The sequence below is a fragment of the Eucalyptus grandis genome, chromosome 4 (genome assembly GCF_016545825.1).
Source record: "Eucalyptus grandis isolate ANBG69807.140 chromosome 4, ASM1654582v1, whole genome shotgun sequence".
NCBI lineage: Eukaryota > Viridiplantae > Streptophyta > Magnoliopsida > Myrtales > Myrtaceae > Eucalyptus > Eucalyptus grandis.
The window spans coordinates 16903054-16921486 of record NC_052615.1 but is presented as its reverse complement, the minus strand read 5'-3'; the positions used below and the strand labels follow the sequence as shown (position 1 = coordinate 16921486).

Below are 18433 nucleotides of genomic sequence, written 5' to 3'. Positions count from 1 at the left end.
TGGAACTTGCATTATATTTAGGTGCTATTTGATAACGCTTTGAGGAACACTTATTTCTGTTCATTTGTTTTCGAGAAGAGAAATAAAATATAAATGCGTTTGGTAATATTTTTATTCCCGAACATTTGTTCCTGGAATAGATTTGTAGTAGAAACAAGAAACAAGAAACAAGAAACAAAAACAAAAACAAAATTGTTTCTTGTTCTCGAGAACAACTCAAGAAATAAGTCTTTCTTTTCTCTTTCTTCATTTCTTTTCGGGTTAATACCCTGAAAAACCCTAAACCAATACACCTGTGATAAATTTACCCCAAACTATTTTTTTGACCATAAAAAACTCCAAACTGGTACACCTGTGATAAATTTACCTCGACTGACCATAAAAAACCCTAAAGTGGTACATTTATGACAAATTTACCCAAAACTAATTTATTCAACCATAAAAACCTCGAACCAGTAAATTTGTGACAATTATACCTTGCAGTAAATTGGATTAATACCACAAAAAAATCACAAAAATTGTAAACTATGACAAACATAGTGTAAAATCTCAAATCGATATACCAATTAACTGTCACGTGTCATTTGACTTAATTAAAATTTAATGAAAACTAACAGAGGGTAAATTTGTCACAAGTATACCAGTTTTGGGTAAATTTGTCAAAAATGTACCAGTTTTGAGTTTTTGGTGGTAAAAAAAATAGTTTGGGGTAAATTTGTCACAAGTGTAACAGTTTGGGGTTTTTTTTTTTTTTTTTTTTATAGTAATAACCCTTTCTTTTCTTTCTTTTTCTCTTCCTTTTTCCCCCTAATTGGTCGCCGGCGACTAGCGAGGGTCGACCTTGCCTGGATTTGGAAAGGTTAAGCCTCACTCGGCCAAGACGAGGCTGAGCCTCCCTTGCCCACGGCGAGGCTCAACCTCACCTAACCACCTTGAGGTTGGCGTCGCCTGGGTGGGTAAGGCTGGCATCACAGTGCCAAGCGAGGTCGCCTCGGCTAGGGTGAGGCCAGCCTCTTTGAGGCAAGGCGAGGCTCGGGGGGTCCCTCGTCGGTGGTTGGCTGGCCATGGCCAAGGTCGACGATTGGTTAGAGGAAGGAGAAGAAAAAGAGAAAGAAAAATGTAATAAAATTATTAATAAATTAAAAGAAATTCTAAGTTACAAAAATATTTGGGGTCATATTAAATGTATTTTTATTTTGGGAACATAAATTTTATATAGTTACCAAATATCTTAAAATATTTAGAAATTATTCCCGAGTATAGAAATAGAAAAAAATATTTTTGAAAATAAATTGTTTCGATAACATAAACGTTACAAAATGGGCCGAAACACCGGCCCACGTGATTTCATTTTATTTTTATTCATTTTCATCATATGTTTATTTAATTTCATTCTTTTTTTACTATTTTCTTATTATTTTTTTCATTTTATATATTTTTATATATATTTTTAATTATATATGAATGGATACTTCAAAGGTCAACAAAAATTTGGGTGTCAACACGCGTGAAGCATGTGGTTGTCCCTTCAATGTGATTGTAGATTTTTGGTGTTGATTTCGCTTAACGCCTTTGGAAAACTTAGATTAAACGGCAGCATTCATTTGGGATCTAAGTTATATAATGGAAATTATGAGATACTTCGGTCAGGTGCTCTCCAAATCTTATAGGCTATGACATTGACAAAGAGATCATAATGTTACATTTTTATACTTTCTATACATATTGCTAGATTTATGCGTCGAGGGCTGGTCGGTGTTGAAAGAACAGAGGCGCGTCTTTATCTCCTCGTCCACTGCAATTCACCACAACCTTTGTAGAATCGGGGAGGGTCGGGCAGAGTTTCTCCAAATACGCCAGTGCATGAGCAGCCTCCATTGCTGGGATTATGCCTTCCAATCTAGATAGCAATTGGTATGCTGCAACCAAAAACAGCATGTCACACGAATTAATCAGGATCGATTTTGGTATTCGTGGCTTCGTAAGGAATGGGGTGTGGGGTCGAATCGTTTACCATTCAGGGCTTCTTCGTCGGTGACGGTATGGAATTCTGCTCGTCCCGTGTCTTTGAGAAAGCTCAGCTCCGGACCCACTCCTGGATACTGTAGCCTGGTAATCACAGTTGACAATACGAACGATCATGGGTTTGGTTCAACATTTGCAAAACTCTAAGATCCCTTAGGCAAATACAAATGACGCTTGGAAAATTTTTTGGGTAGCTTTGGGGAAATGCAATTATATCTCCAGAACTCTCCAAAAGCCTTTACTCTAAAAGAGGTCTCGAGAAATTTGGAATATTGCATTTTCAGAATGTAAATACAAATTTTCCTCCTTCAAACTTTGCCCTCGCTCAACATCCAGGTCGTGCGACCCTAGCGAGGCTACTAGGGCCAGATCTGGCTTACCGGCCATCGAGTCCTTGCTGGTTTTAAGTTTTTTTTTTAAGGCAAAAAGGCTTTCCAAAGTGTGATTTTGCCAAGCGCCATTTAAGTCAAAATTATTTTTCAATACACTTTAAAATTATAACTTATTAAACACTACTTACTTGTTGGAAAACCCTTGTAGCCCAAAAGCTTTTGTATTTTCTTAAAGACATTTCTCAAAACCAAATCAAACGCGAATCCTGTGTAGAAGTTGAAATAGAGAGCGATCTTTACCCGACACCAACGGAGTGAGCACCAAGAACTTGGCCTTCCTGGTCCTGCAACAAGTAGCTCATGGCTCCATGGTAGACCCCAACATGGCCTGTGGCCAGAGTGGCCACATGCCTCCCTGAGTCAAGGCCAAACCCAGCCGCCTCCACACCGACCAGTCTCACCCCCTCATCACCAACGAACTCATGGAAGATCCCCAGTGCATTGGAGCCACTCCCGATGCATGCAACCACCACGTCTGGCCGCCCTCCCCACCGCTCCATCGCCTGCCTCCTCGTCTCCCTCCCGATGATGGACTGGAACTCCCTCACCATGCTCGGGCATGGGTGCGGACCCACCACCGTCCCTGTCAGGTAATAGCTCACTTCCAAGTCGTTCACCCATTGCCTTATGGCCTCTGAGCTTGCATCCTTGAAGCTCCCTTCCACTTTGGTCACCTGCAAGATTGAACTAGCTGAGACTTCCAGGTCATTGATTTGCTGATGTTGGTGGAAATTGATGGGGGTCTAGCCAATGTTCATTTGAAATGTTTTGTATGTTTCACTGGAGGTTTCTCTTGCTCACTTTCAGCAATAACAAACTTTGCTAGAACAAACTTGTGCAGATGCAACTTTATGCAAGTTGCATCTGGAATGGAAGTCCCTCTCTTTTATGTGCAAAAGCTGATATCGCGTTACGACACCGGTTCATGCGAGAGTATGCTAACCTGAGCACCTAGTAGCTTGATTAAGAACACATTAGAAGCTTGCTTCTCCATATCTTCAGAACCCATGAAGATGGTGCAATCCAGAGACAGCTTAGCGCACGCGGCAGCGGTTGCTACGCCGTGCTGGCCTGCTCCCGTTGCAGCCACCACCCTTTGCCGGCCCATGCGCTTGGCGATCATCGCCTGCGCGATGGCATTGTTCATCTTGTGTGCGCCACAGTGGTTGAGATCCTCTCTCTTCAGGTAAATGTCCGGCCCTTCTCCGTTCTCGTTCTTGTAATAGTTGGTGAGCCGCTCTGCGAAGTACAAAGGCGTCTCCCTTCCGACGTAGTCCCTTAGAGCTATGGCCAGCTCCGCCTACAATTTTGTCAATCACAGTTTGGAAAGTATATGTGTCAAGTTCATACATATGATCAGACACCCAACAATTTCTCTTCCATAGTGGTAGCCCACGACTGAAAAAGATGGTAAAAGGAAAACGGGGCAGGGAAACAGTAGAAAAGAATGTTTCTTATTTTGTCCTAGAAGAGAAAGGTGTAAGTTGGAGTTAAAGAGGAATAAATACTGCTGATTATGAAACCAATAATTTATCATATCATTTTTTTTTTTTTATGCGAGAAATCTCTCCTCACGAACCTGAAATTCAGCATCATGTAGAACAAAGTTGAACTCAGCTTCAAGCTTGCCCAAGCAACTAATCAACGTCTCAGGCACAAACTTCCCTCCATAAATCCCAAACTTGCCACTGCTCTCTCTTCTCTCAACCTCATCGATTTTTCTTTCGCGCAGCGCCCTCTCCACGTGCAAACGTTTCGACCCACTTTTCACGGCGCTAGCAGCCGGCAAGTTGTTACTTACAGCTCTTTGCATGCTAGAGAACGATCGTTCATTACGAGCAATTGACAATTTGTTGGTGAGAAAGAGATCGGATTTGATGCTCGAAGTCATTGAGTTGAGAACGGATTTGAGGATCGGAAAGTAAGCAGCCGAGAGCTATTATGCAAACGAGCGATGTGGTTCCCTGAAGATTCGAACGGGTATTTATACACGAATGGCGTCAAGGTCTCTTTCGAAGACAATCTCAGCTTTACGATGAAGAAGACGCGCATGCTTTAAACGAGTTGAACAGTACTAATAAACGAAAAAAGTGAGAAATCAATTGCTTGCATCGAGTAGAATATGTACCATACTATTGCATCGTTTTGTTTCCTAGTAGCCATCGTAACTATAGTAACTCTGAAATCCTATCAACAACAGCTCAATGATTTGTTTTATGCTACCCATTAGATATGTTGGAATATGATACGCGAAAACGACAAGATCTTGCAATTTACGTTAACACGAAATCGCCAAAAAAATAAACGAAAAATAATAAGGACACTAGAAATTTACGTGGTTCGATCTAAGTATCGGTACATACGTCCACGAAGAAAGTCAGCAGCAAATAATTCACTATAATCGGAGAATCATAGTTTACAATCGCTCAAACGCTCAAGTGTTTCCCACACCTAGATTTAATTATAAACCTAAAGCATTTATAAATAAATAACTCACTTAGACATAAATTTACGGCACAAAACTATCGTGTGTTCAAGCTTTAAACAAAACGCTCTACATACACCAAAATTAGGAACTCCAACGTTCGTATTTGGTCAGCGTACGTACGACTTCGGGTATCTCTTCAAAGCTTCTCGCGGCTTGCGACTTCAAAGATCGTTGGACGTGCGGCTTCGTAGGGTTTTTCCACCGTCCACGCACGCAGGAAACGAATGTATATGTGTGTGCCAAAAGGTCAAAACTTTGACTTGGGCCCACCTATTTTGTTTTTACGTACAGACGCTTCTTTTCGTTTCTTGATCGAGTAAGAAAAATCCACACGTGAAATGAGAAAATATTGGGTGGTCCGTGACCGCCACGTCAGCGTGGTCCCGGACCACTCATATGGTGCCACATATGAGGGGAGGGGACAAAAGAGAGAAAGAGAAGAGAGAGCGTCAGAGAAGTGGGCCCGGTTTTCGTCCTTTGTCTGCGCTTCCCATACACGTGGCGCCGTGTGAGTGGTCCGGGACCACGCCGACGTGGTGGTCTCGGACCACCCAATATTTTCTCCACGTGAAATACGTGTTTGCGCGCGCCCAAGTTTGACCTAGAGCCCCACCAATTAACTAATCTTTACGTGCAGGGGAAGAATTCCTTTTTTTTATATAAATTTTTTTTTCTTTGTGCAGCTTTAAAGAGTCTAGCGAATCTTGTTTTATAAATACTCAAATTTGAGACATAATTCAACAAGATAAGTGAGGTGCCAAAAAAGAAACAATAGCTCGTAGAAAAGCAAAAAAGAAATGCCACGTTTTCCTTACTAAAAGAATGCGTACCTATAATTGATCCACATTTGAAAATCCCATCAACTGAGATTCTTAACCACAAACGAAGACGTCCTCTTCTTACTTTCCATGTCAATACTACAATCACTATAATCACTTAATATAGCCTTGTCCATAATTTCGTTATTATATAACATTTCAATTAATCAGCCGAGTTCCATAATTTTAAGAAGCATGGCAGTTGTAGTGATTGTTTTTAAATGAATGTGTGATTTATTATTTGAATATTATAGCACTCCCCCTCACGCGTAGGTTAAACTTTGGCTTTAATCTAAAGTGTGGAAATATTCGATTGGGGGAAGCAATTAGGAGTCTAGAATATTTGAATTACTCTGATATTGTTCTAAAAACTTAAATTGTTATATGAAAGTATGATTTATTATTTAAATATTCTAATAAAAGTTATGGCACTTAAATCATCAGGAAAAAAAAAATTATTACACTCACATGTGTGTCGAGTGTCGTACGAAAGTTACTATTATGCGATCACAATTTTTTTTTTTTTAATATCTTGAGTCTTATCACAAATGTGTGGCTATCGGAATCTCATCACTTTGAATAGTACCTTTGTAGAAATTCCGACATGATCGTTTTCGACGCTCGTTTGTTGAGCTCAATGACAAAACATTGGTGATTGGGCATGGCCCCTTTGGTGTTAATGGCAAACTTTCCGTCTCACGTCCTGATCGATTTGGGCTCGTGGGGTTCATCCGTCCCGACTTGTCAAGCTCGTCTTGACCTGGATTCACATTTCTTTCTACATCAATCTTTTCATTTTCCTTTTCACACTTGACGTGCAACTCTTATATGTTTCTCATTCCAAATGTAATGCTTCGCCATTGGTATAAATAATTAGTTACTCATGTAAAAAAAAATGGGTTAGTTCTCTAAAGAAAACCCTGACTCTATGTCCAATCTCAATTATGTTAGAACCTTTTTTTTTATTTATTTATTAAAATCTCAACTTTCAGTCTAACTCTCAAATCTGCCAAGGTATCCAAAAATCACCACGTGCCTCCCTCAAGATTAGTAATATTATGAGGTTGTTCTTATTCGATACAAAAGTAGGGATGGTGAGAAGATGCAAGTTCTGATAATGGACCGATGATTGGCCTCAATGTCAATAATTTTGAAGAAATTTGTGGCAGTTTTTGGACATGCTGGCAAATTTGGGATTAAAGTGAAAATATGTGAAATTATGTGATTAATATGAAATATGGAAAATTTTCTCACATGTCCGTGTAAAGTCGAAATTATTCCTATCCTGTTCGCCATCGAATATAAAGAGAGGAATTTAGTTTGATACTAGTAAAAGCGAAGGGTCATTGGTAAATTCGTCAATCCAAAATGAAAACTGCGTTCGTGCCCCCTTTCACCGTCCGAATGAGTAGCGTGGCCGACCCAAAAAAAGAAAAAGAAAAAGAATGAGTAGCGTGGGCCATCACTGTCGTGTTGGGAGTCTTTGACCCAAATACTGATTGGAAAAATATTAAACACGTGCGTTGATTGATCTTGCTTTTGCCCTTTCATGGCCATTTGGAAATAGGAACGATTTCTAGGTTCAATTTGATTTTGACCTCACGATTTGCGCGTGGATGCACCATGATAGGGAAATTGAGAGGCTCACCAGTGAATTTTCGGAGGCGCCAAAGCGCCATTGTTTTGATGGACTTTCAAGCTAATATGAATCACCTTAATTTGAGAACAATCATCAAGATTTATTGGGTGTTTCTTTAATGGGAAACTTAAGATTTGGAAAATATTTTTCCAAAAAATAATCACTCATATCACTTATAAAAATGAATGATTAAAATATGTTGTCATCACTCACTCACGATTCAATTTCAAGTGTTACTCTTGATTCAATTAGTCATAAATTGATTTTTTTAAGTAATATAACAAATCATATAACAAACGTCTCCAACAACACGTAATTAAACCGATCAATTCTACCTCACCATTCTGACCAATAAAAATATCATCATCACGACCAGCAAGCCACATGCACACATTCCGACAGATATTTGCAGGATGGCCAGAATTTTCTCGTACGAAAGTAAGGGCGTCTTTATGCGACGCACAAAACACGGCACCTTCTTGAATCACTCCTCTTTCTCACGAAAAACGTGGTGCCCTTTGATGCCACTTAAAAGCTGGGGCCCAAACATCTCTTTCTATGAAAAACCTCATGAATAAACATCTATTTAATAAATATAATAAGTGGCAGTTACAAGTTCTGTCCGGGCCACTCATCTTAACTTTTACAAAGAAAAAAACCCAAAAAAAAAAAAAAAAATTATCGCAAAGGCTCTCTAAGTAGTTTTCATATGAGTGATTATATTACTCATTTTCATGAGGATCGTTTTTTTTTCTTCGTTCTTGATTAAAGTGAATTTTCTCCTAACGGTGTTCTGATTGATAAGCTACATCAAAGGACATGCCTATATTTAAATTTAGTCGAACTTACTTGTGGGAAATATCCACATCTTGAATAGGCATGTGGAATGCTCCCTCCCTTCCTCTTATGGTAAGTTTTGGCCCACTGGGTGAACACCCAACTTGCATAGTCACTTGGAAGGCTTGAAATACAAAGACATGGAGTAGGGATGAGAAGCAAACACTTGAAGGGACTGAAAAGACCCCGTGGGTAGCGTCCAGTAACTCTGACAAGCCCGCCGGTGGCATTACTAATTGATTTGGGAGATCTGCGGGTTGGACATTGATCCGGAATATCTATAATTATTTTGATTATGCTAAACAAGATGGGGTGCCTATACTACAATCACCATGATTTCTAAATATAGCGTTATCCAAAAATTCATCGGCATGTATAATTTCTAACTCTTGTGTGGTCACAGAAACTTTTCTTTGATTCCTCAAGTCCTATATCAAATGGGAGGTTCGGTTTGTATAGGAAATTTACTTGGAGATACCATCTCAGAATCTCATCACTTTTGAGTTTTACCTCTATAGAAATTTGACATCATTGTTTACGGTCCTTGTCCTTCGAGCTTAACGATAAAACAATGGTGGTTTGGCATGGTCCTTTGCTCTTAATGGCAAACATTTTAATTTCAATCTCATGTCCTAATTGGTTTAAGTTTCTGGGCTGTCACCACTTTTTAAGCTTATCTCAACCTGAATGAGGTTTCTTTCAAGATGATTTTTTTTTTCTTTTTACACATGATGCGCAACTTTTCTTTGTTTCTTATCTTATGTGCGTGTTTTGCTGTTGATATGAGTAGTTAGTTACCAATTTTAAAAAGGAAATACCATATCAAGGAGTGATCGATATAGGGTGCGGAAAAAACAAATTTCTCATCCAGCTAATGAAATCAAAATCATAATCCACTGTTTGCTTTCCGTCTGAAAATGAAAACTTTCTGATTTTACCTTTGTGTTTGTGGCCTTTCACCATGCACATGTAATGACCCGGTCTTGTGAGGGACAAGAGTGTGGCTCCGCCTCAAAGATGGTGGTGAAGGGGGTAGGAATGAACCGAATCCCATATCATTTGGGAATGGTGAGGTAATGTGCTATATAAGGAAACCTTTTTTGAGCGAAACCCAAATGACAAAACTGTAAGGGCACATGGTAAGTGAGTCTTATAACTCAAAGCGGACAATATCATTGACAAGTGGGGTACAAACTATTCGAAAATATGAATGACTTTTTTTGGGTCTTTTTGATATTGACTTCATATTTTTGTTCCAGTTTTTGCCTCTTCTTCTCCCTCTGAATCAAACTTTTCCTTGCCATAATAGTTCAGCTCCTATTAGTATCAATGATACAAGTCGGACGATTTGCATGCACGCACCATGTTGGAGAAATCGACAGGCTCATGAGTGAATTCTTGAAGGCGCCATGTTTCGATGGACTTCCAATTGGCAGTAATCACCTTCTAATCGAGAATGACCATCAAAGACGTAGAGGCGCGTGGAATTGAATCACTTCTCCTATATTAGTTAGTAACATCTTCTAGCACATGCCCGAATCGATCAATTATACGTCATCATCACAATCAAGATGCCACATGTGACACGGAAATAGTGAGATTAGTGCATTTTTATGTGACACGGAAATAGTGAGAGCAATATTGTCCCTCGTGTAAAACTTAGTGCCTTTTGATGGGACACTTGCAAGTCAAGGCAAAATTATTTTCCGAGTGAGAATCAATTCCTCTTTTCACGAAAAATCCCACAAATAAATGTCTTGAAATTAGTAAACGACTGATCAACATACTTAAGTATTTTTTCCATGCCATTCATTTTAATCTTTACAGAAAAAGATTTGACAAACTCAATCGCAAAGGCAATCAAAGTAATTACCTTACGAATAGTTACATTACTCATTTTCATTACAGACATGTCCATATTTTGAATTTAATTGAGCTTACTTGCGGGCAACCTCCATCACTTATAATTTACCTAGTAGAGATATGAGATAGAAGGAAAATATTGCCCCTTTTCAAGCACAGATGAAAGGAAAATATTGCCTCTCTCTCTATAAATAAAAAATAAAAAATATTACCTCTTATGTTAACTCGCATAGGTTGTTGGAAGGCTTGAAATACAAAGACAAGGAGTACGGATGTGAAGAAAACGCTTGAAGGGACTGAAAAGACACCCCGGATGGTGTCTAGTAACTCTGACATGAAAGGTCCGGGGCCCGCCGGTAGTACTACTAATTGATTTGGGAGCCCGGCTAGGTTTGACGTCCGTCCAGCATATCTATAATTATTTTAGTTATCTCTAATAAGATGAGGCGTTTGTACAGCAATTACCATAAATTCAAAATATAGCATTATTCGGATATTGATCCTCTTATGTGGTTACAAAAGCTTTTCTTTGATACCTCAAGTCCTATAACAAATGGGGGATTTGGTATGCATAAGAAATTTACTTGGAGATACCATTTAGGAATCTCATCACCTTTGAGTATTACTTTTGTAGAAATTCGACATCAATATTTACGGCCCTTGTCCTTCGAGCTTAACGACAAAACAATGGTGGTTTGGCATGGCCCTTTGCTCTTAATGGCAAACATTTTAACGTCAATCTCACGTCCTAATTAGTTTAAGTTTATGGGCTGTGACCACTTTTTGAGCTCGTCTCAACCTAAATGACGTTTCTTTCAAGATGATTTTTTTTTTTTTTTTTGCTTTTTACACATGATGCACATGCACAACTTTTCTTTGTTTCTTATCTCATGTGCATGCTTCACTATTGGCATGAGTAGTTAGTTAGCTATGTTAAAAAAGAAACTACCGTATTAAGGAGTGATCGATGTAGGGTGCAGAAAAAACAAATTTCTCATCCACCCAGTGAAGTCAAAATCATTCCTTCCCTTTTCACCATTGAATATAAGGAGATAAATTTAGTTTGACATAAGTGAAGGGAAATCCATCATTCACCTTATGTTTTCCATCATTTAAAAATGAAAACTTTCTGAATTTACCTATGTGTTCAAGTCCCTTCACTGTGCATGTGTGACGACCTAGTCTTGCGAGGGATGAGAGTGTGGCTTTGCCTCGAGGATAATGAAAGTGGCAAGAATGAACTGAATCTCACATTACTTAGGGACAATGAAGTAATGTGCTAAATAAGGGGAAACCCAAATGATACAACTGTGAGGGCACGAGGCAGGTGAGTCTTATAGCCCAAAACAGACAATATTATTGACGAGTGGGATACAAACTGTTTGGAAATACGAATGACTTTTTTGGGGTCAGTTTGATCTTGATTTCACGATTTGCATGCACGCACCATGTTGGGGAAATTGATAGGCTCATGAGCAAATTCTTGAAGGTGCCATGTTTTGATGGACTTCAAAGCTAGCAGTAATCATCTTCTATTCAAGAACAACCACCATCAAAGACTTAGAGAGGCGTGGAATTGAATTGCTTTTCCTATATTAGTGAGTAACATCTTCAATCGCACATGCCTGAATTAGTCAATTGTACATCACCGTCACAATCAAGATGTCACATGTGATTGATATTACTCTCGCGCAAAGGTAGTGCATTTTTATGCGACACGGAAAAAGTGAGAGCAACATTGTCCCTTGTGTAAAACGCAATGCCTTTTGATGGGACACTTGAAAGCATTTTTATGCAACACGGAAAAAGTGAGAGCGACATTGTCCTTGGTGTGAAACGCAATACTGTTTGATGGGATGTTTTTCGAATCAAGATGCCACATTTGGCTGATATTACTCTCGCACAAGGGTAGTGTATTATTATGTGACAAGAAAAAAGTCAGACCGACATTGTCCCTCGAGTGCAATGCCTTTTGATGGGACACTTTTTAGTCAAGGCAAAAATGTGTTCCAATTAAGAATTGATGCCTCTTTCCACGAAAGATCCCACAAATAAACATATTTTATTCAACGAAATTAATAAGTGACCGATCATCACAAAGTTTTTTTGTCCATGCCATTTTTTTTGGATAAAAAATAATAATTAATTATTATAGTTTGGCCCATGTAAGTCACAAACCTGCCACTTTTGTCCATGCCATTCATCTTATCCTTTACGGAAAAAGATTCGACCCACTCAATTGCGAAGGCAATCAAAGTAATTTCCATACTAATAGTTACATTACTCATTTTCATTATGGACACGCCCACATTTTGAATTTAGTTAAGCTTACTCGCAGGCAATCTCCATAACCTATAATTTACCGATTAGAGATACGATTTTTTTCGATTAGAGATAGAAGGAAAATATTGCCTCTCTCTCGATAAATTAAAAAATAAAAATTGACCCGTACTACATGGAAAGTGAAATGCTCTGTGTTAAGTTTGGACCCAATTGGTGAACAGCCAACTCAACTTAAATAGGCATGTGGAATGCGCCCTCCCTCTTGTGTTAAGTTTTGGCCCACTTGGTGAACGCTGAACACCCAACTTGAGTAGGCACTTGCAATGCTTGAAAATTGAAATACAAAATCAACGGAGTAGGGATTAGAAGCGAACGCCTGAAGGGATCGGAAAGAACCCCTGATAGCGTCTAGTGGCCAGGACAAGAAGGTTCAGGGCCCGCCGGTGGCACCGCTGACTCGTTTGGGAGCTCGGCTAGGTTGGACAGGGGTGGTTGGCCAGTCCACACAGCGAGCGCTTATTAACAATTAGATCGAGTTCCGACTTAAGGGCTTCCTCAATGTCTCTGTAAGTATATATGGTTGTTTCCGTTCTCCTCATCATGTTTCGTCAAATCTAACAAAGAGATTAGGGCGGTTAATCGTCTTGGAGGGTTTTGGAAAAGCCCTTTGTGAGATTAGATCAAAGTCTGTAGAGCATTCTCTGAGCTTAAGAGTCGAATGTGGTTGCCATCTGTGTCCCAACTCTCGTTATTGCTCCATCAGTGGATGTAGATCCCATATATTGAACCACGTTTGACGCCTGAACGATTGACCGACGGCTTTGATTAGTTTCGAGTGTTGAAGCTTTCAGGAAATAGTTTCTCCCATGAAAGTTACTCTGCCAATAAATTGGCAGGGCAGTGGTCTGGTCCATCTCTATTTTTTGGTTCTCACCGATGTGGGGTTTTTACTGTGTGCGCACTCTCGGTTGGCCTCCATTCTTGCAGTTCAAAAGTACTACAAGACCCTTTTGCCAACTTGAATCCCCGAACCACCCCATCAAGGTCTACTACTTAAATCACTGAATCGTTCATGAAATATATGTAAGGTTCTTCCTAGCATAACAGATATAAGTAAAGTTCCAAATTCATAAGCATTATATGATGATTTCATCATTCCAGGATAAGTCTCTCATATCATTGGAAAGCGTGTCCTGAATGCTAAAAAATCAGACCCAGATGAATTTTGAGTGACGATGCAGGATCAGTTGATCCACCTGATCACAACCCATTGACAAAGCCAATAACTTCAATTGCAGAACCTTTCACCAGCATAACTGAATAATCAATCTGTCAACAATGTTGAGAACAGAAAAGAAAAAAAAATAATGTAAATAAACAATCGCAAACTTCCTTAAATCACTGTTGTCAGTGAACTCAGTCATGCCCTTTCCCTTGTCCTCCCTCTCCCCCAAACTCCACCCTCACCTATTTCTCGACATCCCTGTAAAATTGAAGAGAACAGTCAAGTTCAAATGTACACAAACTTGTCGACTTTCTACATTTTCTTGTTCATCGAAAACATCTTCAGAAAAAGCAAACAAGCAAGTTCTCCTATGCACATCAGTGGGCATTGTCGTTCTTTCCTCGTCATGTTATAGCCCACCAGGTCTAGTGTTGTAGATTCAGTGTTTTATCCTTTTCTAGAATGAAGCCTTTGACTTTGCTGCTCGAGAGGATCTTGACGATGATGAAGACTTTGGGGATGAAGTCGACTTGCTCTTTTTCCTCTTTTGCTTCTTGGGGATATTCGGAAGATCTGTTGGCAGATTTTCTTTGAACATCTCGGATGTCGATTGCTGTCCCAAGATTTGCTCAAAATCTACCAAAAGAAACAAAGGGCATCAGCAGAAGTGGAAAATGTAGAAATTGAGAAACTTATGTGAAACCTGAAACAAAATGAAAAGGGCAGTTCATTAGCAAATTAGTCATCGCTTTACTTCAGAAGATGTGATAGGATGTGCCACACTACGAGTGCTTATGACATTAAAGAATCAGAGAGATTCAGCAATTTCTTTTTGAACATCCGCAGACCTTACAGGTATCTTCCATAACGAGTTTCTTTAACAGGAACTAAGGACATATTTTAGCTGCTATTTTTCTATCATAACTGGAAATAGATGTTTATCAGTCTGTGAGATGTAGAATGGCGTAATTTTTAACTGCAATGATTTTTAATAAGCCTTTACAAGGGAAAAATAAGAGCTAATGCCAATGTTCAGTTCAAGCATTAAAGTCCACCAATAAGAGCTAATGCCTCACTTCATCTATTAATCAACTACTGAAAGATAAGAAATCTAGAGCGTCTAGCAGTTGGGTGATTGCATACACACAGAATTAACTTCTGCTTCCTATGTAATCTTTGAGACACAAAAGTTATACACAAGGTGGGAAGTCAAAAAGCAAACGAGAAGTTTGCAACCGCAAGTCATGTGGTTGGTGCTGCTATTTGAAAGGGTGGGTTGTGCACAAAAGTGCTACTCATGGAATGTAAAGATCGGTGGATCAGCATCATAGTTAATTCATTTCCATATTCTACGCAGTCATGAGCAGTTCACTTTAAAGCTGATGCCAATTAACCTTAGTCAAGAAGATTGGTTTCAATGCACTTGCTCTGATGTGTTCTGTGGAGATCTCTTACTTGAACTACTTAAATGCGTATGCTACATACAATGATTTCACCATGATTTTAGGGCAAATGAAAAATGACTTAACTTCCATGTTAAACCCCATGTATAAATATTAAAGAACCGTCTATCATGTACAAGCACATGGTGAACCCGTGGACCACCAAAATCAAAAGACTTGTCCAGGGCCAAGAGTAAGCAGATTCCCCTTGATAAAGGAAGGATGCTCTCGTGACAGAAGAGCCAAACTCTTGCACTTGGAGGCAAAGAATCTTGAGAACTTTTTGTCCATAACATAACAAAATAAGCTACAGGAACTAAAACACAAAGGCCCTTGAGAATGCATCCGGCACAGCTATGTGACCCGTGAAAGAAAGCAGCCCTCCTCATCCTTGTCTGTTTATGAACCTCCACATGACTCAAACAAATAGACCTAAACATACGTACGAGATAAAAGAAAATCTCGGCATAAAACTCCTTAGATTTCAATTACTTCCCACATGCCATAATGTTTCATGTTTTTCTTTTCAGCAAAACGCTTGTAAAGACAAGAAAACCCGGGATAGTTCTAGGAACAGACCTTGAGAGGACCATGTGGAACGAGCCACAGAGCTGGAGTCACCAGGATCGCCAATGGTACCGAGGGAAGTGGAAAAATCAGGTGCATTCTTGAATTCATTCATCTGCATCAACAATAACAGCATAAAAGAGAATCAATCACCATAACCAAGAAATTCTTTTTGAATAAACAACGAGAAAAGCGTTCTCCTCTCATATTATTTTGAAAAGATTACACGACGGAAGAATGAAAAAGGACCCAGGAGCTGGAAAGTGAAATGAACGCCTCTTCCATCTTTCTATCATTTTACTCACCCAACTGGGTCCACTCCCAGACGGACCATCCCACCCGATGTGTGCCACGTGTTTAACATCTGTTGGGTACCCAATTTCCATATCCCTCTCCTTCACAACTGCAACAGAACAGAAGCAGATCACCACCATGGAAGCAGTCCCAGAAGAATCCAAACAAAACAGAATCATGCATTATCAACGTGAGCTCAAAAACATCACTTTTTGAGAGAGGGGCCCGAGAAAAAAGAAGAAGAAGAAAACCCATTAGAGAAAAAGATGTGATTATGTTACCAAATATTTGGGAGATGTATTTGAAGCCTTTGTAGATTCCTTTCATCTTGGTTGCCATCGGAGACGCAACAAGCAAAGCAAGCCCCAATGCAGCAGTAGTAAGGAAGAAAACGGAGACCGAAGGTGAGACTAATTTATCTCTGACCAACCTCAGACAGTTACTCTCCCTGTCACCGAATCGGAAAAGGAAAGAAGCAAAGAAAAACAGAGATATTCAGGTAAAGATGAAATTAGCAAATCTGCATTTTGTTTTCCTCGAATGTTCCAGCTACTTCATTAACTCAGATTATTACTGAATCTCCCACATGGGACCTAATTTGGGAAAATGTTCAGATGCCATGTTTAAGAGGACAAGAACACATTCATGAAACGACTGGCACATGAATTAAAGCTTTACCTTAAAAAAAGTGGACCAAGGTTCAGAAAAGATGCGAGCTTGTCCACAGTTCCTTCGACCATCGCCAAAAGGCTTCATTTTCCATTGTTCTTAACCAGTGTTTTTCATGGAAAAACAAAGGACCAATGCACAGCCTCTCTGTAAATGCCGAAGAGCGCAGGGCGGGCATGCACCGAAGATTGACCCAGACAAAGTCCACCCACAAAACAAAGAAGAAGAAAGATGTTAAGGCGATGCAAGATTGAGAAGATGATGAGGAAATTGGATCATGTTTCCTTTCTTCTCGCCTTCTTCAAAAGAAAAAAAGAAAAGAAAAAGAAATTGGAGACAGAGAGAGAGACAGAGACAGAGACAGACAGAGAGGGAGAGTGAGAGAGAGAGGGTCTAAGAGGAGCAGAGGACAAGGTGGGTGAGCATGAAAGCCTTCCCAAACGAGGGGCGAAGAAGGAAGGCTGTCAAGGCGTAGAAGGAAGGAATTGATGGAAAGGTCAGTCAGACATTAAAATACAGGGGAGGTGCCTTGCTTGTTCGGAGAGAGAGAGGACGGAGTGTATTTCTTACAAAAAATCTTGATTTATCCTCGAACTTGGAGGATCATTATTGTTGCTTTTACTAGTGTCATGTCTCAAATTTTCAAGGAAGTCTCAACATCAAAATAATTAATCACCATATCATAGGAAAAGTCAAATATGGAAAATCTTGTTATCTTTTTATATGGTTACCTAATAGATGATAGAGACTCCGGTTAGAGTCTTTTGTTGTCATTAAGAAAATGCTAGTTTGTATGTACCAAAAATTACAAAAGAGTAATTGTCACATCTTTAACTCATGGCTAAATCCAGGGCCAACAAAAAGAAAATCATGGCCAAATGCAAATTTAAACCACTAACGTAAGAACTTCAATTATGATTACGTTCCCATCCTCGGAATTTCGTTTCCATGGTTGCAAGCTGTTGTTGGTATGCTCGATCATCAGTTTATCACATCCTTTTTTTTTTCTTTATGTTCAAATTGTTGAAAAGATATATATTTGTTATTTTCATTCATATTTTATGAGTGACATTTGCCACTTATTAAAAAGATTTTTGTTTAATTGCTTAACAATATAAATTGTATAAATTATTTATGTATTTTCTATGAAGATCAAGATAAGTACATGAATGGCAAATTTAGTTAGCAAATGAAATTGATCTGTTTTGCCATGATGAGAATGTCTTAGAATCAAGTGAGTTTTTGTTCTAGCACAAAAAAGGGGATTCGTTTGTTTGTTTTTTCTTATTATTATTATTTTTTTCTCATTGATGCATTTAAGCTATTTAATGACCTACCTTGGAAACCACGCTGCTAACTGACGAAAAGATTCATCAAGGAAGTGCGGAGGCCGATGCTGTTCCGTGTCTGAATGTTGGAACAGTCAACGGCCCATCGTAGTTTGCAATTGTATGTTTTTTGGTCCATTTTCTTATATGTGTACGGAATTTATAGCATATATTTACGCCCATATTACCAATGCGACCACATTTTCTTAAATATGTATATAATTAGGAAAAAGCCACAAAAAACTTCAAATTGCGTTCATTATTACACATTTATATTGAATTTTTTTAATACATCAAAAATCCCAAACTATGCTTACTGTGACATATTTATCATAATCTTTTTCTATGACATAAAAAATCAAAATTTATACATATGTGACATATTTATCTTTCATTGAGGTTTCATCAAATGATTTTTTAACCAAAATAACATCATTTTTATTTCACTTAAGTTGCATGATTATCTTGTCAATACTATTTGCTTTCTAGTGTTTATATAGGTAGATTTTGAATGATTATTATTGTTAGAATTTGACAAAGGATAAATGTGTCACGCATGTACA

At 38.9% G+C, this 18433-nt stretch overlaps 2 protein-coding genes across 2 annotated transcripts; both read right to left on the bottom strand.

The window, feature by feature from the left end:
* Positions 1-1599: 1599 nt before the first annotated feature.
* LOC104441386 (tryptophan synthase beta chain 1) lies at positions 1600-4395 on the bottom strand. The gene is made up of 5 exons (XM_010054520.3): positions 3997-4395; positions 3361-3717; positions 2658-3091; positions 2015-2109; positions 1600-1919 (listed from the first exon to the last, which is right to left on the bottom strand). The coding sequence occupies exons 1-5, from the start codon at positions 4306-4308 to the stop codon at positions 1735-1737; spliced, it is 1383 nt and encodes a 460-aa protein (XP_010052822.2). The 5' UTR covers positions 4309-4395; the 3' UTR covers positions 1600-1734.
* Positions 4396-13615: 9220 nt separating this feature from the next.
* LOC104441385 (CRIB domain-containing protein RIC10) lies at positions 13616-17089 on the bottom strand. The gene is made up of 5 exons (XM_010054519.3): positions 16552-17089; positions 16155-16321; positions 15885-15982; positions 15592-15694; positions 13616-14206 (listed from the first exon to the last, which is right to left on the bottom strand). Exons 1-5 carry the CDS (start codon positions 16611-16613, stop codon positions 14028-14030), a joined length of 609 nt encoding a protein of 202 aa, XP_010052821.1. The 5' UTR covers positions 16614-17089; the 3' UTR covers positions 13616-14027.
* Between the last annotated feature and the right edge of the window lie 1344 nt (positions 17090-18433).